The sequence below is a fragment of the Petaurus breviceps genome, unplaced genomic scaffold, assembly GCF_028583685.1.
Source record: "Petaurus breviceps papuanus isolate PSGF00001 unplaced genomic scaffold, PetGlider_PUasm1.0 98, whole genome shotgun sequence".
NCBI classification, from domain to species: Eukaryota; Metazoa; Chordata; class Mammalia; order Diprotodontia; family Petauridae; genus Petaurus; species Petaurus breviceps.
The window spans coordinates 5,741,686-5,769,190 of NW_027187460.1; the positions used below are offsets into that span (position 1 = coordinate 5,741,686).

Genomic DNA, 27,505 nt, shown 5'->3' on the forward strand with positions numbered 1-27,505 from the left:
CCTTCTCTCTATTCATCCAGCCACCACCTTATTTCCTCTAAGATAAAATATAAACTCCTTTATCTGTCTTTTAAAGCCCTTCATAACTCGGTAAGCTCTATATTTCCAGGGTCTTTATACACAGCTCCTTGTCTGGCACTGTATGATTCAGCCAAACTGGCCTCATCTGTGTTCTTCTTATACAGTACTCCGTCACTCAGAAACATATACACTGCCTTCTTTCCTGCCCCTCCCCTGCCCATAATCGCTCTTACCTTTTGCCTCAAAACATCTCTCACCTTTTTCCTGATCCAGCTCAAGCACTATCTTCTCCATGAAGACCTCGTATTTATTGCTAGTACTCTCCCTCCATAGTGACCTTGTGTTTATACACACACACACACACAAACACACATCTCCTCCAATAGAATATAAGCTCTTTGGCAGCTGAGATAGTTTCATTTTTGTTTATATCTCTAGTACTTAGCAGAGAGACTGACACATTATAGATATTTAGTAAATTCTTATTGATTAATTCATTGACTTAAGTTCCTTTCATAATTTCAAATTGCATCATTGTCTTCTTAAAGATAATGAATATCTAGAAAAGGAAGCCTCAAACACATGGAACCAGCAGTGCTTCTTCAGGTATAGGTCATGCCAGACAATCTTTTCCCTTTTGGTGATGGTACTAATTTGGTGGATTGGGAAGATTCTGCAGTTTGCCTGAAATGATGCTGTCCTTTGTAAAAAAAAAAAAAAAAATGGAGCACTAGGGGCAGCCAGGTAGCACAGCGAGTAAGAGCACCGGCTCCAGTGTTGAGAAGACCTGGAGATCGAATCCTGGGCTCAGACACTTAGCACCCACCCAGAAATAATGGGCCGTGTAACCTTGAGCAAGTTACTTAACCCCAGTTGCTTAGGGGCGGTCAGGTGGCTCAGCGAGTAAGAGCACCGGCCCCAGAGTCGGGATGACCTGGGGATCGAATCTGGGCTCAGATACTTAGCACCCACCCAGAAATAATGGGCCGTGTAACCTTGAGCAAGTTACTTAACTCCAATTGCTAAAAAAAAAAAATGGAGCAGTGTAGGCATTAGATGTTTTCAGGACAAATTGAATGAAGAGAACCAAAGAGTATTTTTTTTAATGACTCATAATGGATGGACATTAGAAAGTAGAAACTGTAGGCCTGAAATGAGGAAAAACTTACTACAACTATCCCAAAATAGTGTGAGCTTCTGCAGGAGGTTCTGGGTTCTGCTCCACTTGAGGTCTTAAAATTTGACAGGTATGGAGGACATTCTTCTTAAGTTTGGTTTTGATTAGGTGTCTACTTTAGACACTTATAACTCTTTAAGATTCTGGAAATAATGACTTCTGTGCCTTTAGATAGAACTATCAGGTGGTGATACTTATCTGGATTGAATAAAGTAGTTGAGTGGGGGTGGGGGGTCCCAAAGTTAATTCCCAAGGGGACAGCTAGATGGTACAGTAGATATAGTACCAGGGCTGAGATCAGGAAGTTTCCTCTTCCTGAGTTCCACTCTGGCCACAGACACTTACTGACCATGTGATGCTTCACGAGTCACTTAACTCTGTTTGCCCCAGTTTCTTCATCTGAAAAATGAGCTAAAGAAGGAAATGGTAAACCATTTCCAGTTTCTGCCAGGAAAACCCCTAATGGGGTCTTGACTGAAATGAATGAACAACAGCAGCAATTGCCAAGGTGGTTGTATCATATGATCATAGAGTTAGACCTGGCAGTACTCTTAGAGATCATCCAGACCAGCCAGCCCCCTTACTTTATACACAAGGAAAGTGAGCCTGAACATACTAAGTGATTTAGGTAAGGCCATAAAGATAATGGCAGTGACAAGATGTGAGCTTAGATCCTATAAATTCAAAACCAGTGTGTATTTTGTTGCACAGTATCACACCTGCGTTTTTCCAAATTGTTTTTTTTTTTCAAATTCAGAACTTTTAGCTTTTAGACTTATTATCTTTTCCTTATACTTGTATACATTCTGGATAAGAAAAAGGATTTTCCTGTCATTTATTCTAAGAGGTGGCTCTATATTTATTTTATTTCTCCTATTATTACATATTCAGGGATTGTATACTTAAATGTCATACTTCCTTTTTCATTCACGTATTCTAATATTTTATGTCTGACCACAGCTTCTACTCTGTTTTTAAATTTATACTGAATTCTGATGTCATAGCACAGCTGTTCCTTTGAGTATGGGTAACAACAATAATGTCTCTTTTCTCCCCTTTAGCCTCTCACAGTGACAGCCCCATCTTTAACCATTGCAGAGAATATGGCTGACTTAATAGATGGATATTGCCGACTAGTTAATGGAGCCACACAATCTTTTATCATTAGACCCCAGAAAGGTACAGTGCCATATGTGTTTGTTTCTTATTTTTCTGTGTTTTAATTATACTAGCAGATTTTCAGTAGGCTTTAGCCTTTCTAAAAGATAAGTCTAGGCAATGTACAAAATTTGTTCAGCAAAACAATAGTTCAGCATAGCTTTAGCCTATATTCTTTATCTAAGAAGGATATCCAAATACATGAGACACATGAGGAAGATTTGAGGAGATGTTAAAGTTATGAAGAAAATCATTTTTTATTTTACTTAGTAAATAAAGGTTTGATGAATGAATATGTAATATAGGGACTGAGAGAAATGTAAAGACAATAACCTGTGATTCTTATTCTTTCTTCAGAGAGCTCTGTTTTGATATACAAATTTAATACATGTTCTTTAATGTTGTTGATTCATGTGTATGTAAAGGTCTATATTTAAACCTTTTATTGTAGCTAGAACTATTGTCATTTATTAATTTATTTATAACACAAACATTCTTTTCTAGGATTTTGGATTATTTTAAGAAAAGTGCTTCATTCACTACAGAGCACTACAAAAATGGGAGTTAATATTTTTCTCATTTTACCACTAAGGATTTAATAATTAATTTTACATTATTTTTCTTCTGACAATATTTCATGACACCAAAGAATAATATGTAGAATTTCACATATGAAGATGGCTCATAGGTTACTTCTTCCTTTGCACTCCCACCTGCAACTATATTTCCAATTCTTGGTCAACTCTGACCTTAGCAGTTCCCTTAATATTCTTATCTCCAGCTTCATTAACCCATTCCCACCCTTTGTTTTCTTTTCTGCCTCCTTTATGACTTTAGAACAAAATACAAATTTCTATTTGTCATGTAAAGTTTACAACAGTCTAGCTCTAGACTGTTTTTTTCAGATGTATTTCCCATTACCCTTCATGCTCTTTGAATTCCAGCTAACTGTTCACTATATATAAACTACATCTGCCTCTTTGCCTTTGTGTAATCCCTTATTCCTGAAACACTCTTCTCAACTTCACTTATTGCCTTTCTTCAAGATTCAAGTGTTCCTTCCTATAAGAGGTCTTTCCAGTTTATAATTCCTTGTTTAAAAAACTTTGTATTGGGCGGCCAGGTGGCGCAATGAGTAAGAGAGCCAGCCCCAGAGTCAGGAGACCTGGGATCAAATCCGGGCTCAGATACTTAGCACCCACCCAGAAACACCCGACCATGTAACCTTGAGCAAGTAACTTAACCCCAATTGCTTAAAAAAAAACACTTTAGATTTGTTTTATGCACACAAACACATATGTTTACTTGTCTACCTGTTTGTGTTTATATATGTATAAACACAAATATATCATATGTTGTATGTTTAACTGTATATGTTATATTCCTCCAGGAGAAGGTAAGTGTGAAGTGGACAGAGGCTAGTTGTATAACTGTCTACTCTTTTAGTATACTGTTGACATAATTAAAAAAAAACACGTAGCTTAAATATATATGTATATGTGTGTACATGTGCATGCAATATACATAATACATGTATGCATATACATACACATAACATATATTTGTACACACATACATAGTGATTTATAGTTTTTGGAATATTCTCATGTTCATTATTTAATTTGTCTCATAATAACCCCATTAAGAAACTAGCATAAATATACTTCCTGGGTGCTAGTTCCAAAACATGGTATTTCCTTTCAAACTATTATCCTGCTTTAACACAGTGCCTTGCAAATAATAAGTGCTCTTTTTATCAATTCATCTTCTCATTTTATTAGATGAGGTAACTGCAGATAAAAGAGGTTAAGTACCTAAGGCCCCATACTTAGTAAGGAATAGAGTCCAAATGAGACCAGAAAGGCTTATCTACCACTGTAGGCTCTGCTTTTGACCTGATGAATCAACTTTGATGCTCAAGATTCCCTATTAAAGATAGAAAGATAGTGCCTTGGTACACATTTTAATCATGTGTATTGAGCCTCCTAGAATAAAGTACTTTATAAAGTGAAGCTTCAGAATGATATGAAATTAGGTAAGGGGTCCATTGTGAGGAATGGCGTGAAGAGCGCTGAACTTGGAGCCAGACCGCCTCAGCCTCTACGCGCTGGGATACTTTTTAGCCTGCAGCAACTTCCCTTGTGAGCCCTAGTGCCTGCCTCTGTAAACTAGGGAGAAAAATGTTTTCTCCCTACCTTTTTTCTACCTTTTTCTCTGAATTTGCTGTAAGGATCACATGAGATTACCTCAAGTCTGGAATCAAAGGCAAAGAAAAAGGACTTTGTAAATGATAAATTCTTCTCTTCATTTAGTGGGTACTTAATAAATGTTTATTCTGTCAGTACATCCATAGGACTCGGGTAAGCAAGCACTAAAGGCTCATAGAAAGGACAAAGGGTGTTTACTGTAAAATTGGAAGAGGTTAAACTAAAATACAAAAAAAGAATAAGAAAATGTAAGAAAAATATAACAAAATAGTATAAAAATCATTGCCCAACAATTATGGGCAATGAAATATATTAGAGCTTAGGTGTATTTAAAAGTTATATTATCAGAACTACATGGTATTGGTTAATAAATAGTTCGTTTTCTCCATGTATTTTATATAATCATTAATCCATATATCTTACATAATCATTAATCCATATATTTTACATCATCTTACCACCTTATGTATTGGTTGTCAAGTAGTTGAGACAGTAATTTGAAGTCTTTCTAGATCCTGAAGCTGTAATTTTTTTTCTCTTCAACCTTAGGTTAACCATGAGAAAATTCTTTTAAAGCCAAATATTCACCAACCTCTCCTGCCTTCAGATAAGATATTAATTCAGAGAGGATATTAATGTGGTTTGACTGTCATCTGGTCATAAAAATGATAGCTCTCTATTCACAGCATGAGTGATGCTTGTCTATAAGAAGTTTTTCAGCTCCTCCAGAGGCTATGTCATTATGGCATATATTTATTACTAGGTTTAACCATTCCCATGCTGGCAAACACAACTTTTGAATTACAGATACATAAATACCAACATAAGCATTGACCAACAATACTTATTGAGTGGTGAGGGCTTTGTGGTATGATGGAAGCAGTACTGGACATGAAGTCAGGAGATATCTGAATTTTAAGTCCTAGCTCTGAAACTGGTCACTTATCCTCTCTGAGCATCAGTTTCTTCATCTGTAAAAAGGGAATAATTGGGCTGTTATGAAGAAAGTTCTTTGTAAACCTTGAAATGCTGTGGAAATAAATAAGTTCTGGTATTTTCGACAATACATAGTATACCAAACACTGCAATGGATACTTTTAAGCATTGTAACCATTTCTTTAAAATTTGTATTGATATCTTTTGATATCATTTATATTTGTAGTGTTTCCCTCTCCTCTTTACCTCTAAGGGAACCATCCCTCATAATAAAGAACTAAAAGAAAGGGGAGGAACAGTTCACCAAAACTAAGCAACATATCAGAAATGTCCGAAGTTCTATCTATGCATGTCCCACATACACGAGCTGTCTGCAAAGAAGGTAGAGAAGGTGCCTTCTCGTACCTCTTAATGCAGCTTTGATCATGATATTTACACAGCATTTATTGATTGTTTAGTTTTTTTTTGTTCTCTTCATTTACTTGCAGTCCTTCTATATATTGTTGTTCTTCTTCCATTTACTGTATTTTCAGTCATTTTATGTGTTTTCCCATTCATCAAATACATTGTCTTGTAGCACCATAATATTCCATGGCATTCATGTACCATAACATGTTTAACCATTCCTCGATTGTTGGGCATCTATTTTGTTTTGTCATTTCCTACTACAATAAGTGTTATTGCAGATATTTTTATGCCAATGTGGCCCTTGTTTTTCTCTTTGATCTTCTTGGAATACATTACTAGCAGGGGAATTGCTCAATCAAAAGAATATGAACATTTTAGTCACTTTCTTAGGATAATTGCAACTTGATTTTCCTAATGCTTGAATCAGTTCACAGATACACTTGAAGTAGATTATTCTGCCTAACCTTACACAGTCACAGAATCTCCCTACCCCTGATGACTGAGTACATTACAAATTCTTTTTAGGCAACTTCAACTAGGGCCCTCACCTCAGAAAGTTAACCTTTTTATTCCTCCCTGATTCTGTCTCTCTTCCCTACAAGCAAACTACTCCTAACTTTCTCTTTTGTCCTGTATACCTTGTGAGTAAATAGTTGTTTTCATGTTATATCTATCCCCCTTTAGAATGTGAGCTCCTTGAAAGCAAGGATTATCTTTTCTTCTTTGTATCTCTAACACTGGAACATAGTAGTCACTTAATAAGTATTTGTTGACTTACTGACCCTTCTTTAAAGTAATATACCCTTCTTTCATCTCTATCCAAGGACTTTGCCTCTTACTTTACTGAGAGAAGTGAGTCTGTTTGACATCAGCTCCTTCTTCTCCCATTCTTTTTATCTCAGAACCCCTTTACACAATCTCCTACTTTCTTCTCCTTTGCTTCAAACTCTGACAAAGTAGGGCCCTTCTTCTTGCTAAGGCAACCTGGTCCTAACATACCTCTTCAAATTTATTGTTCATAACTCCTCATCTCATAGTCTGAGGTCCAGCCAAAATGTCCTTCTTTCTGTTCTCATTAGTGTCTTAGTCAAGTCAGCAAGCACTTATGAAGTACCCACTATTGTGATAAGTTCTAAAGATGAAAAGGAAAGGCAAAAATAGCCCCTGCCATTAAGGAAGTTGCATCCTAATGGGGAGATAGCATATAAAGATCCAGGTGCGTGTAAGCCATAGAGAAGGTAAATAAAAAGCTCTCTTAAAGGCAAAGTCATCAACAACAGGGGAAAAGAGTGGGAAAGAAATTTCACAGAAGTCAGGATTTGAACTGAGTCTTGAATCAAGCCAGGGAAACTTTAAGAGGTGGAAGTGAGGAGGCAGAGTATTCCAAGCATGGGAGATAGCCAGCATAAAGGAACAGAGATTGAAGGTGGCATATTGTGTTCCAGGAACTGCAAGTAGAGCAATCTGGCTAGTTTTAAGAGTATATGAGGGAGAATAACATATAAGAAGGCAGGATTATAAAGAGCTTTAGTGCCAGATGGAATTATTTTATTTGATGAAAGATTTAATAGGAAGCTACTGGAGTTGATTGAGCAGGCTGGTGACATGGTCAGACCTTATCCTTTAGGAAAATCACCTAAGAATGTTTTGGAGGAAAGAGTGACTTTAGGCAGGGAGACTAATTAGAGCAGGTTTTAGGTAACGAAAGCCTCTGAACCAAGGCTGTGGTTGTGTGAATAAAAAGATAGTTGTGTGGTACAAGTAAGAGTAAAGAGTCAAGGATGACACTGATGCTGTGTGACCATGATAGTTCACCTGATAGTAAGAGGGGAATTCAGAAGAGAGCGTGGGGTGGGGGCAGGGGGAGGTTATCATGAGTTCCCTTTTAGATGTGTTATATCCAGAGGACTATGCTTGGTGTGAGACTAGCCTTAGAGCTGGAGAAATTAAAACATACACACACACACACACACACACACACACACACACAATTAGTGTGCATGAGCATGATATGGATGAAGATCCAGCAAAGGGAATAATTGTAGTTGGACAAAGAGCAGCAAATGTTGACAGCTTTGCCAGGGAGTTTGGCTGAGAAAGAGAAAAAGGGGTATATAATGATAGCTTGTGAAGATGATAGCATCTAATACAAGTTTTTTTAAGACTGGAGAGACTTGACCATGTTTGAAGGCAGTAGAGAAGAAACTAATAAATAAGAGGTGAAGATTAGAAAGTAAAAAGGGAAGAAAAAGATTGCATCTTGCTGAAAAAGATGGCAGATATTGGTTTGTGTTAGTATATAACTGTTAATAATAGATTCGATCATTTTTTAAAACAAAAATGTATTAGGCATCTACTATGTGCCAAGCACTGTATCACATGCCAGAGGTAGAAAGACAAAACTGAAACGGTTACTGCTCTCAAGGTGTTTAATTCCCATCAGATTAGACAACACACGTGTGCACACACACACTTTACATGCAGAATTCAAGCTAGCTTAAGAAACAGTGACACTTGCAGTTGGGAGAATCAGGAACAGTTTTGGTGAAGGTGATGGTTGATCTAAGTCTTGAAGGAAATAAGAGATTCTGTGAGACAGAGAACATTCTAGGGATTAGAAACAGGCATGAAAATGGAAGATTGAATGCCATGTGTGAGGAATAGCAAAAAGGCCAATGTGGTTAGACCATAAAATGTAGGAAAGGAGTAATAAAGTTGAGAATGCAGATAGTCGCCAGGTTGTGAAGGATTTTTAAAAGCCAAGCAGTGGAGTTTATATTTTTCCCTAAAGGCATTGGGGCCCCTGAAGTTTATTGAGTAGGAGAATGCCAGTACCATGGTAGGATTTGTACTTTTGGAAAATCCCTTTGGCCTCTTTATGAAGGGCTAGATTGAGTGCGAAGTAACTTGAGTTGAGTCAGACAGAGCAATTAACTGGGTGCCTTTAGTCTAACTGATGAAGCAAACATATTTTGATTAAATGACTTAGAAACTCTTTTTAAACAGTATATCCATCATTACTGTTATTTTTTAAAGTTCAGTGAATATAAGATAGTTATCCTTTTTTCACTCATTTGATAAATGTTTAAATTCCTCTAGTGTGTAAGACACTGTGCAGATCCATTGCAGTAATCTGTTTTTGAGTAAGGAAACTAGAGATGACACTTGTATAGAAATAAATCATCTTTCTGTTGTCATTAGTATATGAGCAATCCCTATCTCGAGGCATCCTGCCCGTTAATGTATGTGATACCATTATACTTACTAGGAGAATTCATGCTATCTGAACAGTCCTTGTTATGTGTATTTGCATTGACTGTTGTTTCAAAAAAAAAAATCCTGCATAGGTTTTGATAGTATCTGTCTTAAGTGATAAAGGTATATTAGTAAGTTATTAATATAAATAAATTCCATTATTTTATTATCTTTATCATATGGTTGAGTGTTTATTCCATTGACCAGGATTTTTTTGTGACTAATATATCAATTAGCAGTATTCTTAGGTTTCTTTGTATAAAAGTAAATTATTTTATCAAATCACATTGGAGTTATACACCCGAATGATTTCCAGTATATAATCTCAGCAATATTATACCTGTTTTTATGATCCAGCATAGCCAGACTATTTATTCTTCATATTTATTTGCCTAGTACAGTAAGGATTAGAAGGATCACTGAATATAATTGCAAACAGTAGGCTGATTTTCTCCAGAAGATGCCTTTCAGATTTTAAAACAATCAAATTTAGAAGGAAATCTGGGGGTTTTGTACTATTTGCTTTGTAGAGTTGCTGTCAGGAAAATATTTTGTAAATAGTAAATTACCAAATAAATGTTATTTATATATTGTATATAATATATATCATATGTATATTTATAAATATGATATATTTCATAGATATAGAACTTGTGTGTAATGTTATAATAATATTTCTTTGCTTTGTCCCTTTGAATCAAGTGATGCTTTAAAAGTAATATGAGTCTAGATAGTTAAAATTAAATTTAGAGCTCTGAATTATCTGAAGTTGAATATAAAACTTGGAAAGCCTAAAGTAAGTACTCTTAAGAAGTTTTTAGCAGTGGTCTTGCTAAAATACTGGAATGTAGCTCACATTACCTTATTGCATTGTAAGCACCAAAAGTTGATCTTTATCTGAAAAACAATTCATTAAAAAGCTAATCTCACCTACTCACCTCTTCTCTATTATTTGTTTGTTTTTGCAGAAGGTGAAAGAGCCTTACCATCCATACCAAAGTAAGTACTATTTCAGTCATTTATTATTTATGGTTTTTCAGGATCTGTAATTAGCATCAAAATGATTGACTAAATCTTTTTTTTTTAATCCCTACAAGGGAAGCATACTAACACTATCATGTCCAAAATGAAATTCATTTTCTTCCTCCCAACCCACTTTTTCCCAAACTTCCCTATTTCTAGGAAGAAAGTATGTTCATCCTTCCACTTGCCCAAGTTTACAACTTTAGAGTAGTCTTCAACTATCTGCTATCCCTTATTTCCCGTCTGTTCTACTTAACAAGTCTTTTCATTTCCGACTCTACAATACCTGTCACTTTCAGACCTTCCCCCTCACCCCAGCCTGGCTTATTCAGCTATGACCTTTGCTCAGAACTTCATTACTTCATGCCTTGACTATTGCAAAAACTACAGCATTGATTTTCCTGTTTCCAGTCTTTTCCATTGTAGACAGCTGCCAGAATAAAGTACAAATTCAGGTCATGATACTCTGTTCAACAATTATTGGCTTTATATAATATTATTCATTCATATGAAGTTTGTGGTCCACTAAGACTTCCAGATCTTTTAAAACATCTGCTCTCTAGCTATGACTTATCCATCTTATATTTTTGAAGTTTATAATTTTAACGCAAATGTAAGACTTTGGATTTGTCTTTGTTATATTCTTATCTTATTCAATTTGGCCCAGTAATACCTGAAAATCTGATAAGTATAACTTCCCTGACTTAGTACAAGTCATTCAAAAAAATATTAAATAATATAGAGGACCCTGCATGTTAGTGATTACATGCCTGTAAACCCTGCTATTGGGAGAGGTTGAAGCTGATGAAATGCTTGAGTTGGGAGTTTTTAGCTTTATTAGGACTAAAGCTGAGCTGGTATTCACACTAAGTACAGTACCAGTATAGTAAGCATGAGGGATTGTGAGGCTAGCAAGCTGCCAAAGGAGGGGGAGATTTAACCCAAGTTGGAAACAGAACAGAACAAAGCTTCTATGCCAACCACAATTGTATCTGGCCTGGAAGTGGCTAGTGAACTTAGATCTTGGGCACTATCAGGAGACTTAATTTCAAAATAAATAACTAAGTGAATGTGCAAATAAATTAATACACAGTATGGGGCCAAGCATGAATCAGTAAGGTATTCCTCTGATGACATTTCAAGTTGACATTAAACCTTAATTAAATATTAGTTCTTTAGATGCAACCATTTTTGAGTTCCAAATCTACTCAATTATATCATCATCTAGTCCACAAAAATTTCATGAGAGATTTTGTAAAAATGTTTTTCTAAAATCTAGGTAAATTACGTCTACAGTACTTCCTACATCTAATAATAAATACTACAGTGACCTTGACCACGAGGGGAGTAAAATTGTTCTGTTATGACCTGTTCTTCATGAAAGCATACTATTTGCATATATCACTTCCTTTTCTAGATGTTGACTGATAATATGTTCCATAATTTTTCCAGAAGTTGAAATAAAGCTCACTGACCTCTCGTCTTTAGGCCCCAAACTTGGGTTTTTTTGAAAATCAGATCATTTGCACTCTCTAATCCTGTAGTACTTCCTTATCTCCCCAATTTTTCAAGTATTACAATGATTCTGTAATCATATTTGAAAGTTCTTTCAGCACTCTAGTTTATGTACTATAGTTCACGTAGGCGGGTGAATTGATTACATCAAAGGCAGCTAGATGCCACTCTTTTTCTCCTTAATTTTTTAAAAATAATTTTATTGGGTTTTTTTGGAGGGGGGAAGGCATGACAGTTGTGGTTAAGTGACTTGCCCAAGGTCACACAGCTAGTATGTGGTAAGTGTTTGAGGTCGGATTTGAACTCAGGTCCTCCTGACTCTAGAGCCGGTGCTCTATTCACTGTGCCACCTACCTGCCCCTGATTTTTTAAAGTAATATTTGAATTTTTCCCAGTTTTACTCCACCTTTCTTCTCCAACAGAGTCATCTTATATAACAATAGTATATTTTAAAGGAAAAAAAAATCCAGCAAAACTGATTAATACATGGGAAAAGTCTGAAAATAGGTACGATGTACCACACTCATGTTCCACTCGCCTGTGCAAAGGAATAGTGTGGGACTGTGTTCTTATAAGTCTTCTTTGGAGCCCTGCTCTTTGTAATTTTGCTACATTTACTTTTGATTATTTTGTGGTTGTTCTTTCCATTTACATTGTTGTAGTCATTGTGTATATCGTTTTCTTGGTTTTGCTTTACTTTATTATGCATCATTTACTGTAAATCTTACCATATGTCTCTGTATTCATCATATTTGTCATTTCTCATAGCCCAGTAATGTTCCATTAGTCCATGTTCCACAACTTTTTTAACCATTCCCCAATCCATAGGCATCTACTTTGTTCCCAATTCTTTGCCATCACAAAAAGTGCTGCCATTAGTATTTTGGCATATAAATATTTTACCGCTTTATGTAATTCCAGATTGCTTTCCAAAAGAGTAATTAATACTGATTCACAGCTATGTCAGCATTATACTAGTGTGACTACCTTCTCATTATCTCCAGCACTGACTTTTCCCATCTTTTATCATATATGCTAATATATGTAGCGTGAAGTGAAACCTCTAGATTATTTTGATTTGCGTTTGTCTTCTTATTAGTGACTTTCAGCATTTTTTCATTTGTGACCTTTGTTTTTAAGAACTTTTTGTTCCTGTCTTTTGAATACTTACATGTTAGAGAATGGCTTTTGGTCATAGCTGTATTTCTATCTACATATAGATATAGCTATCTGTTAGCTATTGATATAGATTTTGTGGATATCAAGACCTTATCTTAAAATTATAATATAAAGATTTTTTTTCTCATTCAGTTGCTTCTCCTTTTATCCTAGATGAGTAAATTTGTGGAACTTTTTAGTTTCACATCGTCAGTTATCTTTTATTTTTTACAATGGCCTCTGTTATTTGTTTGCTGAAAAATATATCTCCTACTCATAACAGTGAAAGTAGATAGATGCTTTCTTATCTTTTATTTCCTGCCTAGATGCATTACTTTGGACTTCTCCATCATACGTCCAGGAATCTATTCATCCTGCAAGTTCACATCTGCCCTAGTGTGATGGAGGGTGGAACAGAGAGGTCCTTTCAAAATCTTTATTTAGGGAAAACACCAAGTCCAGCCATTTTTTCATTTCTCACTTGGCTGCACTCCTCTGAACTCATCCACTCACCCCTTTCCAGTTTCTTTTTGTGTGTTGTCTTCCCCAATAAATCATAAACTTCTTGAGAGAGGGACTTTAGTTTTCATATTTGTATCCTCGGCAATTATTACCACAGTGCCTAGTATATAATAGGTGTTTAATAAATGTTTATTCACTGACTTTATCCTTACTTATCAACCCAAGTTCATAACTTATTAGCCATTTTAGCCATGTTATCTCTGTTAACCTTTTTTTTCCTCAAAGATCATTCTTCTTGGGAGAGAAAGCAGAGATGTCATACGATTTGAAGAGTTCTGCCTTTGGTCATCAATTTTCATTTTCTCATCTCCCAGACAATTATCCCTATCTTTTGTTGAGCTTCTGATTTCTCCCCAGTATAGCTTTAAAAGACAGTTTTTGTTAGCTCTGACTTTTGGGGGAGTGGTAGCTTCAACTCATTTTGAACTTTGGAATTCCCAACATAATTCCTTTGAACAATGTTTGTTTTTGTTTCTTTTTTTTTATCTTCTGCTAGCTGTCTTTTCTTCCTTGTTCAGTATATTTCCTTTTAAAATCTGAAGCATTTGATGAGTTTACTCTTTGTTTACATCTGTTTTATATAGTTCCCCATTTATTTCTCACTAACATGTATTACTTTTAATTTAGAATGTAATTCTTACTTCTTTACAGCTCTCCCAGTATGATTATCTCTAGAGAACTTTAGGCCGTAGGATTCTGTCTTTGAAGCTTCTCAAATCTGATTTCCCTAAATCTGGCATGCATGTCAGACCATGCCCAACTTTCTTCTCCATCTCTATCTCAAATTCTAAGATGAAATATTATAAGATGGCATTCTCCCTTATAGGATTTCCATTATTTCCACCCATACAACCAGTTATTCTTTCTTTGTGAGAATGAAATCTCTCTTGATGGTTCTTCCATTTTTGATAGTCTCAATTGACACACCCCTCCAAAAGTCTCCCCCATCAATTCTGTACTGACCCTCCGAAATCCCAATCCACACACTGCTCCAGAAGTTCCTCTGTCACTCTGTCCCCCAGATTTCTTACCTCTGTGTGTTCAGAACTCTTCTACACCCTTGGAGATGTACACGTTCTTTACTCTTCAGCCCAAATCAAAGTAAGGTTCCAATATTACCAGCCCCTCACTTTCACCTGCTCCCTCTGTATTAGTTCTTTCATACCCCCATTTTAATCATTGCTCCCTTTTACCTTTTCCTACCCAGTTTTGTTTTTCAGTGTCACCCTATCCTACACAACTTTGCCCCAACTTTTCTTTCAAACTACCTTGGTAGTGATGAAAATTTTAAGAATACTGATAACATTTTCATATGTATATATATATATATATATATATATATATATATATATATATATATGTAATAAATTCACAGTTTGACCTTAGTGAGTGCCTTATAATTAGTCTTTAATGTTTTCCTTATGTTTCTTCTGGATCTTTTATATCAGATTTTCTGTTGCATTTTGGTCTTTTTGTTACAAATACCTGAAAGTCTTTCAGTTCATCAGATGTCCATTTTTTATACTCAACTGTGCTGAGTAACTGCTTATTCTTGAACACAACCCCAGCTCTTTTGCTCTTCAAAATATAATATTCTAAGACCTATGCTATTTTAGAGTGGAACCTCCTAGGCCTCGTGAAATCCTGACTGTATTTCTGTAGTAATTAAATTGTTTTTTTTCCTTGTTGCTTGCAATATTTTCCTATTAACCTGGGAATTTGAAAACTTGAGTATGACATTCCTCTAAGTTGTCCTCCTGAGATCTCTTTCAGGTGGTGAACAATAGGTTTTTTCTATTTCTACTTTGCCCTCTTGTTCTAGAACTTCAGGGCAGTTTTCCTTAATAATTTCTTGTAATATTATATTCAGACTCTTTTTTTAATCATGACTTTCAGGTAGTCCAGTCATTCTTACATTCTTATATTGTCTCTCCTCTATCTCTTCTCCAGTTCATTGTTTTTCTAATGATATGTTTTCACATTTTCTTCTAGTTTTGTTATTCTCTTGCCCAATTCTAGTTTTCAAGGAGGTATTTTCTTAAGATTTTGTACCTCTTTCCAATTGTTAACTTTCTTTTCATAGTTATTTTGGATTACTTTTTTTCTGCTAGTTTTTCCTTGATCTCTCTTATTTGATTTTTGAATTCCTTTTTAAGTTCTTCCAAGAACTCTTTGAGCTTGTGACCATTTTGTGTTACTCTTTGGGGTAGGAATGGCTTTTTCTTTTTCTAACCTTACTACTTTACTCTGAATATGAACCTATTATCTTCTTTTACACTAAAGTAACTATCTATGGTCAACTTCTTTTTCCTTTGCTTATTCATTTTTATTTTTATTGTATTTTATCTTTGGCAGCTTACTATTCAAGTTTTAATCCTGAATTGTGAGTAATGTTTCCCTAGGTCTCTGGTCCTAATTACTATTATTTTCTGAGTTCTGTCCAGGGGCTCAACCTCAGGTACTCTTCTCTTCCCCTAAAGCAGCCTTAGACTGCCCCAGCCACACTGTTCCAAAAATATTCTTGCTTCCTCTGCTATGGTTCTCATCACTTGTTCCTCCCCTACGACCGCAGCATGGGATCACCTCAAAGTTATATTTGTTTGTGTATGCATTCTATATTTTATCTATGTACATATTTTACCTTCTCTCACTCCCATCTCCCTCCCTCCCCCTCTACTCTATAGTGTATCTTCTTTGAAGGCAGGAATTATCTGCTTCCTTTTTTTTTTATTGTTATTCCCCATGCCTAACAGTGCTTAGTATGTTTGTGCGTATATGTATATGTGTGTATGCAGCATTCAGCAAATTTTTGCTGAATTAAATTGAATAAATTAATGATTGTTAGACTAACTTGTAGTTTATATACACACCATAGTTAATAATGGTTTGAACTGAGAATTCATTGAGGTACATAAAAGAAACTTTGTTGGGGGAATTACATAGTTGTTGTTTTTATCCATTAGTATTAGTGCCAACAACAACAGTAATAATAATGGCACATTTTATTTAAGATCTATAATTTCCTCATGTAAATATAGAGAGGTAAGAAGTATAAATACTATTTTCTTTTTTTCATAGGATCACAAAGTTGAGAGTTATAAGAAATCACAGTAGCCATCTAATCCAACCTAAATCTAAAAGGATTCCCCCATACTAAATGCAATCACTAACCATCTATTAAATACCAATTGTTTGTAAAGTATTTTGGCCTATATACTCCAGATAGAAAATAAAAAATGAAATACTCCAAAGTCTCATGGAACCTACATTTTTTTGAGCAAAGTAAAATGTACATAAATAAGCATATACACATTAAGTATAAGGCAGGAGGTAATAACACCTGGAATTTCAAGAACAATCTCATATAGAAGGTAGTTAAGCTGAGCTTGAAAGGAAATATGGGATCCTAGGAGGTGCAAATGAAATGTATGAATTTTATGCAAGTGTAATTATAGCTTCTACAAAGACACAATGACAGAAGATGGAACATTATGTGTATAGAACAGCCAAAAGGCTTGTTTATCTGAACCATAGACTTTGTGAAGGGTGGTAATGTATAAAATTGGAAGCATGTTTTCAGGCCAGATTGTTGAACAGCTGTTGATGCTGAAAAGAGGCATCTGTAGTGTAGTTGGGTCATACAACAGAAGGAACACCAGGCCTAGAGTCAAGAACACCCAGTATCAAATCTGACCTTAGACACTTACTGGCTATGAGACCCTGAGCAAATCACTCAACCTCTGTTTATCTCATCTGTAAAATGAGAATAATAATACTTATTTCCCAGGGTTGTTGTGAGGATTAAATAAGGTATCTTACATGCTTAGCATACTGCCTGCAACAATATAAATGTCATCTATTCTTATTAGCACTGAGAGATAATCAGGAGCCACTGGAGTTTATTTAACAGAATAGTGTGGTTAGACTTTTTTGTTTGAGAAATATCACTTTGGTAATTGTTTGGATGGGAGTGGGGAGAACCATGAGGCAAGGAAGCTTTTGCATTAGTCCAGAACATCATCAGACAAGGCCTTATGAGTACAGAGAATAGAGGATATGGGAGAGATATTGTGGAAGTAGAATAATCTGATCTTAGAATCATAGTTCTAGAGTTCAAAGACATATCAGTAGATATCTAGTCCAGTCTTTTCATTTCATAAAATTTGCAAGACTAAGTAACTGGTGTTTCCTCCATGCTTACAGTAGAGAACTCAACAATCCATGGCCCATTCCAATTCTCAGATCTATTCCTTCCTTCCTAAGATTTATGGACCTGAGCCCTCCAGACCAACCCCCATTTTCTATGAGGTGGATATTGTTTCCTATATTACTAGGATATACAAATATCATATTTACAGTAAGATGAAAACTAACCGGGCCTTAACATTTTTTTTCTGACACTGTGTCCTTTGGCCCCTTGAGCCTTACTTTTCACCCTGTTCCTAACACCTTAGAATTACCAGGCCTTTCCATCCACCCTTCAGATGAACTCTCCTATATGTGTTATCTCTCCTCCCCCGTTACAATATAAACCCTTTGAGAGTGGGAACTGTTTTGCTTTTCTGTTTGTATCCTTAGTGCTTAGCAAAGACTTCAACTATGCTTTTTTCATTTTTTTAAGTTTACATATGGGATGAGAGAGTGAAAGGAGTTTGAGTTTGTGAACCGCCATGACCAGAAGAATGGTGGAGTCATCAACAAAAAATGGAGGTATTAGGAGCCAAGTCTGTATTTAGGAGGAAAGATAAGGAATTCCTCTTTAAGATGTTTTGAGTGAAGAGATCTCAAGGATAGCCAGCTGAAAATTTCTAATATAGATAGTTAAAAAATGTAAGATGAGAGACTCAAGTTGGACATATAGTGGTGAAAGTCCTTTATATCAGTGTCATCAAGCTCCAATAGAAACAGGGGCCACTGAACATACATATGATCCCTGTGGGCCTCATAGTGACTTAGAAAACACATACCTTTTTGTATTTCTTTTATCATTAACACATCAACACATCAAAATCAGATAGTAACTACATCTTAATCTGTTTTGGGTCAGACTCAGGAGTGTTTGTGGGCTATGTGTTTGAGACCACTAAATTACACAGAAATAACTGAACCCATAGGAACTGAGGAAGAAAAGAGAGCCCTGTACAGAACATGGCTGTACTCATTTAGCAAATGAGCCCACCAGTGAGGTGCAGTGATTTCCCCAAGCCACATCTTTTTTTTTTTGAAGTCTTCCAGTGACAGGGACCCTCCTAATAGTTAAGAAATTTTCTATGATGTGAAATTCAAATTTGTCTCTGAAGTTTCTGCCCACAGCTCATAGTCTTACCCTTTGTGGTGAAGTACACATCTAATCTCTCTTCTACTTCAGATACTTGAAGACAACACAGTATTACTGACATACGTACAGTAAGCACCTAGCACATGCTTTTTCTCTGTGGTATCATATTCCTCCTACCCAACTCTTTTCCAGGCTAGAGCATAGATTCCAATTACCTCACTGATCTTCATATGACAGACAAGCACTGAGAACCTCTCACTCTCCTAGTCGTTCCCTTGGACAAGCTCTAGCTCTTGACGTCCTGTTTAAACTGTACCTCCCAGAATTCAGCACAGTGCTCCAAATAAGGTCCAAAGAGGGCACAGCACATAAGGGGACTATAACCCCCTTGTTGCCAGAAACTTTGTAGCATCTCTAGATTTGATAAATATGCCCTCTAGACTGACTATCCAAGTCACTGATAAAACTGTGAAACATCTCGGAGGCCTACCACAGATGAGAAAACTGAAGCTTAGACATTAAGCAACATGCCTGCCATCACCAATAAACATCCGAGCTAGGATTTAACCCAGATACCCGGATTTGAAGTCTAGCCCTCAGGTAAAAGACACCATTCAGGAGATACATAATAATAGCAGTGTACATGCCTAATGCTTCACAAGGTTGTTATGAACAATATGTTTAATAAACCTTCAAGTTCTATGTACTTCCATTATTATTGACTGAATGGTTTGAGAATATAAGAAATTTAGAAATGTTAGAAGCTATCTACTGCAAACCTACCTTATTTTACAGATGAGGAAGCTGCCATTATATGAGTTGCCCAAGGATGTGCATTGGTCATCATGAGCCAGGGTTCAGTTTTGAGTCATATGAATCTAAATCCTCTGTTATTTCCACAAAATGAAATTATTGGAAGTCTAGGGGTTTTTTTTTTGTCTGTTTTTTAAAGAAAATGTGTCCATAGGTTAGTTTTAGTTTTTGAATAGTTTCTGTTGAATGCTTCAGGCAGTGCTTTTAAATTGTGCACTTTTTTCAACTCATTCCTTTTCATATATACTCAATAATGTTATAACAAATATGTTTTTTTCTTGTGCTAATTACCTAAAACTCTTGAAATGAGACTTTTGGCAGAAGTATTATACATCTGGAAAACATTTCCTTTTTATAGTTCACATTCTGTTTTGCAAATGAAGACTACTAATCCATTTTGGCTTCCTTCATTTCAAAAGAAAACAATTATTTAGAAAATTAATAAATGTTAGAATTGCCATTGTAAATACTCATATGATTTTTGATTCTCTGATTATAAAAAAATATGAAATAAACAGCATATATAAAGCAGAAAATGCTTTTCCTTTTTTGGCTGCTAGTAACTTGCAACCGGATATTTTATTTCTATTTGGAATAGAATTATTCATATTATATACTTTTATACTTTGAAGAATGTACCCAAACTTGAGAATTCCTAACCTTACTTAAGTAATATTTCCAGTTTTATTTTAGCTACCTTAGTTATAATTTTCCATTGTTGATTTACACCCATTTTAGCACACTCTTATATTCTCACATATAGTTTTTTAATTTAACCCAAATGTCCATTATTTTTAGCTAGGCTTTATAAATTGATGTACCTTTTAAAATATTATGTAAATTTGATTCAAACATTTATGCCTGACACAGTGTTTTAATTAATTTTTAAGAAATAAACATTTTTAAGCACTCAAGTTTTAATTGCTCAGGTGGACTTGAATGGTAGAATCCAATTTTTTCTTTCTCTTATTATATCCTCCCCTCTATAATTCCATATCCATGAAAGATGGATCAGTCCTGCTAATTACAGAAGGTTCGCTGTTAGAATGAATTCCCAGTCTGTCTAACTATGAAGAATGTACAGCATTCAAAGATTTGAAACTCTGTTTTACAGGCTAGCCAACAATGAGAAGCAAGGAGTAAGGACACATACAGTCTCTGTATCAGGTAAGAGTCAAAATTGTGAAGTTTATTACTAAGTTCAATAAATTGTAATTCACTTGAGTATTGTTGTGGTGTCACAGATATTTATAATCTCCCAGATTTAATGAGTTTGGCCAATATACTTTTTAAACCAAGGCTATGTGAGTGTGATTTGAAAATGTAAAAGAAATGCTGTGCGTTTCAGAAGTATTTTTCCAGTAGAAAGTTAAACCAATCATTTTGATTTATCTAAGAACATTTTGATTTTTAAAGATTTGAGTCAAAATTCATGTCTTAAGGAGACAAGAAATAAGTAAAATTAAAATTGTGTTTATAGGTTTCTGAAAAATAGCAGAAACATGAATTTTTTAATTTTGTATATTTTATTTTAATATAAAGCAGTATTCATTTGCAATTTGTAATAAAATAGTAGTGTAGGACTATGATGGCCTTATTGGTTTATAAACTAATTCCTAAAGTATTCCTTACAATTCTGTGAAAATTGAAGAGCTTGAAGTATAAAACTGATTTTGATAATGCCCATCCCCTTCTGGACTTCAGCTGATATAACTGACTTAGAAAGTACTCTGTACTTTGGTTTAGACATAGACATAAATTCTATTACCTTACGGCACTACTATAGCTGGTCACCAGCCCATGAGTTGATAGGTAATTTTTTCTTAAATTTTCAGTAGGTATTGGGCAGGGCTAAGGAGGATAGGGATCAGTGTCTTTGCACAGTAACTATATTGTTTAATCACTAATTACCTAGCAATTGAGAATCATGGGGCTAGGAAGCTATGGACGTCAAAAAGGACATTTTAAAATTTTTCTTGGGAGAAAAAGTAAGATTTAAGGACTTTTGTTTGGTGTGGTTAGGACAACAATATAAACAAAAGAAAAGAAGAAGCAAGCTGCTCCATTTGTATTTTGCTTCCATTTTCTTTGATGAGGAAAATTACCTTTTTGCTAGAAATGACAAAAGAAAAATGACTAGTGAGAGCTCACATCTAGGACAAGTAAAGAAATAGTTTGAGAATATTTTTTTGCCCATGATGAATTCAAATCGCCTCGCCCTGAAGAGCTACATTCCTTGGTACTAAAAAAGCTAGTGATTGCTGAAGCACTGTGTGTAGTATTTGAAAGATTATGAAAAATGAGAATAGTAGCACAAGGTTTGAGAATGACAGAGGTCCCAATTTTAGTTAAAAGGACCAATGTATCCAAAAAATCTCATATTTTATGCAATATTCCACACCTTTGAGCCCCAGCCTCTTCAAAAGAGCTGAGATGGAAAGTGGCTTCTCATACCTCCTTTGGTACCAGACTTTTTCTTTATAATTCAGCAATGTTCAGTTTTGCCTGTTTTGTGGTGGTTGTTCTTTCATTTAGTTTGTTGGGGTCATTGTGTATATTATTTTCTAGCTCTGCTTATTTCAATGATATCAGTTCATATAAATCTTTATATATTTTCTGTATTCATTTTATTTGTCCATTTTTATTGCACAAAAATATTCCATTACATTCATGTGCCACATAACCATTCCCCAGTTGACTGGTATCTCCTATTTTCCAATTATTTTCAACCACAAAAAGTGCTCATATGAATTTTTAGTGTGTATGGAGTCTCTTTGTCAATGACCTTAGGAAAAGGGTGTGGGGAGGCAGTAATATCTAGCAGTGTGGACAGTTTAGTCATTTTATTTGCATAATTCCAAATTGCTTTTCAGAATGGCTGTACCTAGTTGTATAGCTACACCAAAAATGCATTGTTGTGCCTGTCTTTCCATACCTTTCTCCAACATTTATTATTCCTATCTTTTGTCATCTTTGCCAGTTTTATGAGTATGAGATGAAAGCCCAGTGTGGTTTTTATTTACATTTTTTCATATAATTAATGATTTGTGGCTGCTTTTATGTGATTGTTAATAATTTGCCATTCTTATTTTAGAGAATTGTTTCTTTGACTGCTTCTCTATTAAGGAATGTCTTTTAGTCTCACAATTTCTTAATTGTCTCTATCTTAAATATTAAACCCTTATCAAAGATATTTTATGCAAAGATGATTTCCACTTTACCCATTCTCCTTTTAGCCTCACTGCATTAGTTTTCTATTTAAGAATGCCTTCCAATTTCGTGTTCCAAAAATAATCATTTTATCTTCTATAATTGCTTCTATCCCTTGTTTGGTTAAGAATTTATACCCTACTCATAGCTTGATGTGTCATGGTGCTTAAGTTTCCAGTCGCATAATTTTTAATATATTGTGAAATATGGCATAAGATGTTGATATAAGCCACATGACTTTCTAGTTTTCCCAATAGGTCTTATAAAACAGGAAATTTTATTCCCAAAGGGCTATAAAAATGCATACCTTTTGATATAACAATGCCACTACTGGGTCTGTATCCCAAAGAGATCATTAAAAAGGGAAAAGGACTCACATGTACAAAAATATTTATAGCAACTCTTTTTGTGGTGGCAAAGAATTGGAAATTGAGGGGATGCCCATCAATGGGGGAATGGCTAAACAAGTTGGGGTGTGTGAATGTAATAGATGGTTTTCAGAAAAACCTGGATTTACATGAACTGATGCTAAGTGAAGTGAGGAGAACACTGTATACAGTAACAGCAGTATTATGTGATAACCAGCTTTGATAGACTACTTAGCTCTTCTGAGCAATGCAATGATCTAAGACAATTCTAAAAGACTTATGATGGAAAATGCTATCCATACCCACAGAAAGAACTATGAAGTCTGAATGCAGATCATAGCATACTATTTTATCTTTTTTTGTTTTTATTTTTACTTTTTTCTCTTGTGATTTTTCCCTTTTGTTCTGATTCTTCTTTCACGACATAACTAATGTGGAAATATGTTTAAGATGATTGTACATGTATACCCTATATCGGATTGTGTGTTGTCTTGAGGAGGGGAGGAAATTTAGATCTCAAAATCTTATAAAAGTGAATGTTAGAAACTAAAAATAAATTTAGTTAAATGAAGTAAAGTTTCTCTTATTGGCAAAGGGTATAAAAAACAGGAAGTTCTTTACTAGGTAATTTGTGCTTTGGGGTTTATTCTTCACTAAGTTATTGAATTCCATTATTTGTGGTTCTTTCATAGATAGTCTTTTCCCATTTTCTACTTTTATATTTTTTTAATCTATACCCAATGGGTTTAATGATTGCTACTTTATAGTATAATTTGAGGTCTAGAAGTGTCCCCTCATTACCCTCTCATTTATCTTTTCCCCTTTTTAAACAATCATTTAATTTTCAAAATAAATTTCTTTATAATTTTATGTAGCTCTGGAAAGTATTCCTTTGGTAGTTTGATTGGCATGGCTTTAAATCAGTGAATTAACTATGCTAATATTAACATTTTTTTCCTTATATTTTCACGGCCCAAAGTAATTTCTTTTTTTAAAACAAGCTAGAGGAGAAGTGCTATGGAAATGCTATGGATACAGTGTAATGTGTGCAAAGTTTTTGATAAAAAATCTCGTATATTCTTGTGGAGATGTTAAAGAAATGTGGACTAGACAATAATATAGTTAGAACAAGTAAATATTGATTACACCAAAGGATTCAAAAGAGTAGTTGTTGATGTACTGTTAATGTGGCAGAAAGTCTCTAGTAGAGTACCTCATGGATTTGTATTTGACCCTGTTCTGTTTAACATTTTTATCAGTTACTTAGTTAAAGGCATCTTCATCAGATTTGTATATGACACAAAGTTGGGAAGGATAGACAATACTGGACAGTAGGATCCAGAAGTAAGTTAACAGGCTAGATCATTGGGCTAAATCTTGCAAGATGAAATTTAATAGGGAAAAGTGTAAATTTTATACTTTGTTATAAAAAAATTAAGTTCTTAATTTTGAAGTTCTGAATTAAGTTCAGAATGGGAGAGGTATTTTTGATGGAGGCTTTGACAAATATTTGTGGGTTTCTAAGGTCTACAAACCTATATATTATCAAATTACATAATATATGTAAAGCATTTTATAAAACTTAGTGTGTACCATATAATTGTTTGCTATTATTATTGTGAGTCAGCAGTATTATGTGCTTGCCAAAAAAAAAAACAACCTAATGTGAATTTAAGCTATATTGAGAGCCATAGCTTCCAAAAATAAAGTGGTAATTATCTCATTATATTCTCCCTTGGTCATACCTAATCTCTAGCATTATGTTCATTTCTGGATGCCACATTTAAAAAAAAACTATTACCTGGGAAGATTTATATGAATGATGCAAAGTGAAGTGAGCAGAACCAGGAGACTTGTGCACAGTAATAGCAGTAATGTACTTCACTGTTCTCAGCAATACAATGATCCAAGGCAGTTCCAAAGAAAAATGCTGTGCACCTCCAGAGAAAGAACTGATGAAATCTAAATGTATGTCATAGCAGAATTTTAAAAAATTTTTTTTCTTGAGGTTTTTGAGGAGTGGGGGAGGGGTCTGTGTTTTCTTTTGCAACATGGCTAATATGGAAATATGTATTGCATAACTGCACATGTATAATCTACATCAAATTGCTTGCCTTCTCCATGAAGAGGGAGAGAAATTTAGAACTCAGAATTTTTTTAGATAAAAAAAGTTTTTAAAAAATTGTAAATGATATTGGAATAATATTTTGCAATTTTTCCTTGGGAGAAAAAAAAAGAAAACTATTGATAAACTGTTCATTGTGCAGAAAATAACAAGGAGACTTACAGAAGTCCTTACAACCATGCCATATGAGGACTGATTAAAGAAACCAGGGTGTTTAGCCCAGAGGAGTGAAAACTTAAAAACACACACCACTCTGAGCCTTTCTGGTCAGAGCTATGGTTTTTCCAGTAGCAATGTATGACTATGAGAATTGGACTTTAAGGAAAGCTGAGCATAGAAGAATCGACACTTTTGAATTGTGGTGCTGGAAAAGACTTTTGAGAGTCCCTTGGAGAGCAAGGAGAACAAATCAGTCAATACTTAAAGAAATTAATTCAGGCAATTCACTAGAAGGTCAAATACTGAAGCTGAAACTTAAATATTTTGGCCACATAATAACACAACACTCAGTGAGAGAGACCCTGATGCTGGGAAAGATTAAGGCAAAAGGAAAAGGGAACCACAGAGGATGAGATGGACAGATGATATCATCGAAACAATGAACATGAAATTGGACAGACTTTGAGAGATAGTGGAGGAGAGAAGGGCCTGGCATCCTATGGTCCATGAGGTTGTGAAGTATCAGACACGACTGAACAACAGAATAACAACACCCTTATTTCATCTTCCTTTTATGTGTCATATTCCCTATTTAGAATTTAAACTTCTCAAATGCAGACACTACCATTCTTTCTCCCTGGAATTATATTCCTAGCACGTAATATAGTAAACATTAAATAAATACTGGTTGACTTGCTGATAGCTGTCTTTGGGATATCATGTTGAGGAGTATTTAGACTTGTTCTCTGAACCTACAGAACAAAGAGCACTGGGTGAATATTGCATAGAGGCAAATTTAGGCCTGATATGGGTGGGGGAACTTTCCTAGTGACTAGAACTGTTTCAGAGTGTAGTAAATTTCCTGGAGAGGTCTCCCCTCTTCAGGTGAATGCTGAATGATCACTTCCTGGATATGTTATAAAGGGGAATGAGAGAGAGAGAGAGAGAGAGTGTGTGTGTGTGTGTGTGTAGACGGCTGCTGAAACCTCTTGCAACGATCAAATCCTTTTATTCTTTGGTTCTTAGTGAGTACTGCATAACTAGTGTCATTCTTGTTCTTAGGACCTTTTCTGCTTTTTCTTTTTCATATACCCTTCTTAAGAATATTCATTTTACAACCAAGGTTAAAAGTACTATCTGGGGTTGCTAGAACTGCCTTAAGATTTGAGAGTAAAGGTAGAATCTTTTCTATGGAAACAAAATTTAATGACCAATTTTTAATAATATACTAAGCACAGAGCACTATGATTAGAAGTACAGAGAAAGAGAGAAGAGTTGCTTCCTGTCCAGACAAATTTAAGATCCATTTGGGTGTGTAAAATACATATGTAAATAAGAAACATAAGGATGATGAAGTCATATCTACTTGTACGAAGTGATGTAAAGTAAAAGGAACTAGAAGAAATTAGTATAATAACAGCATCGTAAAGACAAATAACTCTGAAAGACTTAAAAACTCTGATCAACACCGAGACTAACCAAAATTGGAGAGGACCATGAGGACTACCACAAACTCTTGGATCCAGTGACACTAGCCTTCTCACTATCACACCACAAGACCCCTCAGTCTTTTGACTCTGTTTCTTGAGCGTCCTCTGTCTCTCTGTCTTTCTCTGTGCCTTGCTGTCTCTCTCTATCTCTGTCACACACACACACACACACACACTTTTTCTCTGACTGACTCCTATGTCTCGAATATTCTCCTTCATCATCTCTACCTACGGGTTTCTCTGGCTTCCCTCAGATTCCCACTAAAATCCTACTTTCTACAGAAAGAATTCCCAACCCCTTTTAATTCTGCACCACCTAGCCACCCCTAGACTAGGGATTCTTAATTTGTGGTGTGTAAACTTTTTTTCATTTAATAACTACATTTCTTTATGGTTTCCCTTGTAATCATATGTATTTTATTTTAAGCTAAAATACATTTAAAAAAAATCATTGGGGCGGCTAGGTGGCACAGTGAATAGAGCACTGGCCCTAGAGTCAGGAGGACCTGAGTTCAAATCCAGCCTCAGACACGTAACACTTACTAGCCATGTGACCTTGGGCAAGTCACTTAACCCCAATTGGCCTGTCCTCCCCCCTCCAAAAAAGCAAAAAAAAACCCAAACCAAAAACCCATTATTCTGAGATGAGTTCCATATAAGACTGCCAGAAGGGTCCAGGACA

General features: G+C 35.2%; 1 protein-coding gene across 8 annotated transcripts in view; it reads left to right on the forward strand.

Moving 5' to 3' along the window:
• The window catches only part of PTK2 (protein tyrosine kinase 2), a 439,876-nt gene that overhangs the window by 265,652 nt on the left and 146,719 nt on the right, over positions 1-27,505 (forward strand). For all 8 annotated transcript variants that reach the window (XM_069081220.1, XM_069081223.1, XM_069081221.1 and 5 more), the window contains 3 exons: positions 2,260-2,377; positions 10,131-10,161; positions 20,586-20,638. In XM_069081220.1, coding sequence (XP_068937321.1) covers positions 2,260-2,377; positions 10,131-10,161; positions 20,586-20,638 — 202 coding nt within the window. The remainder of the gene's footprint in view (positions 1-2,259; positions 2,378-10,130; positions 10,162-20,585; positions 20,639-27,505) is intronic.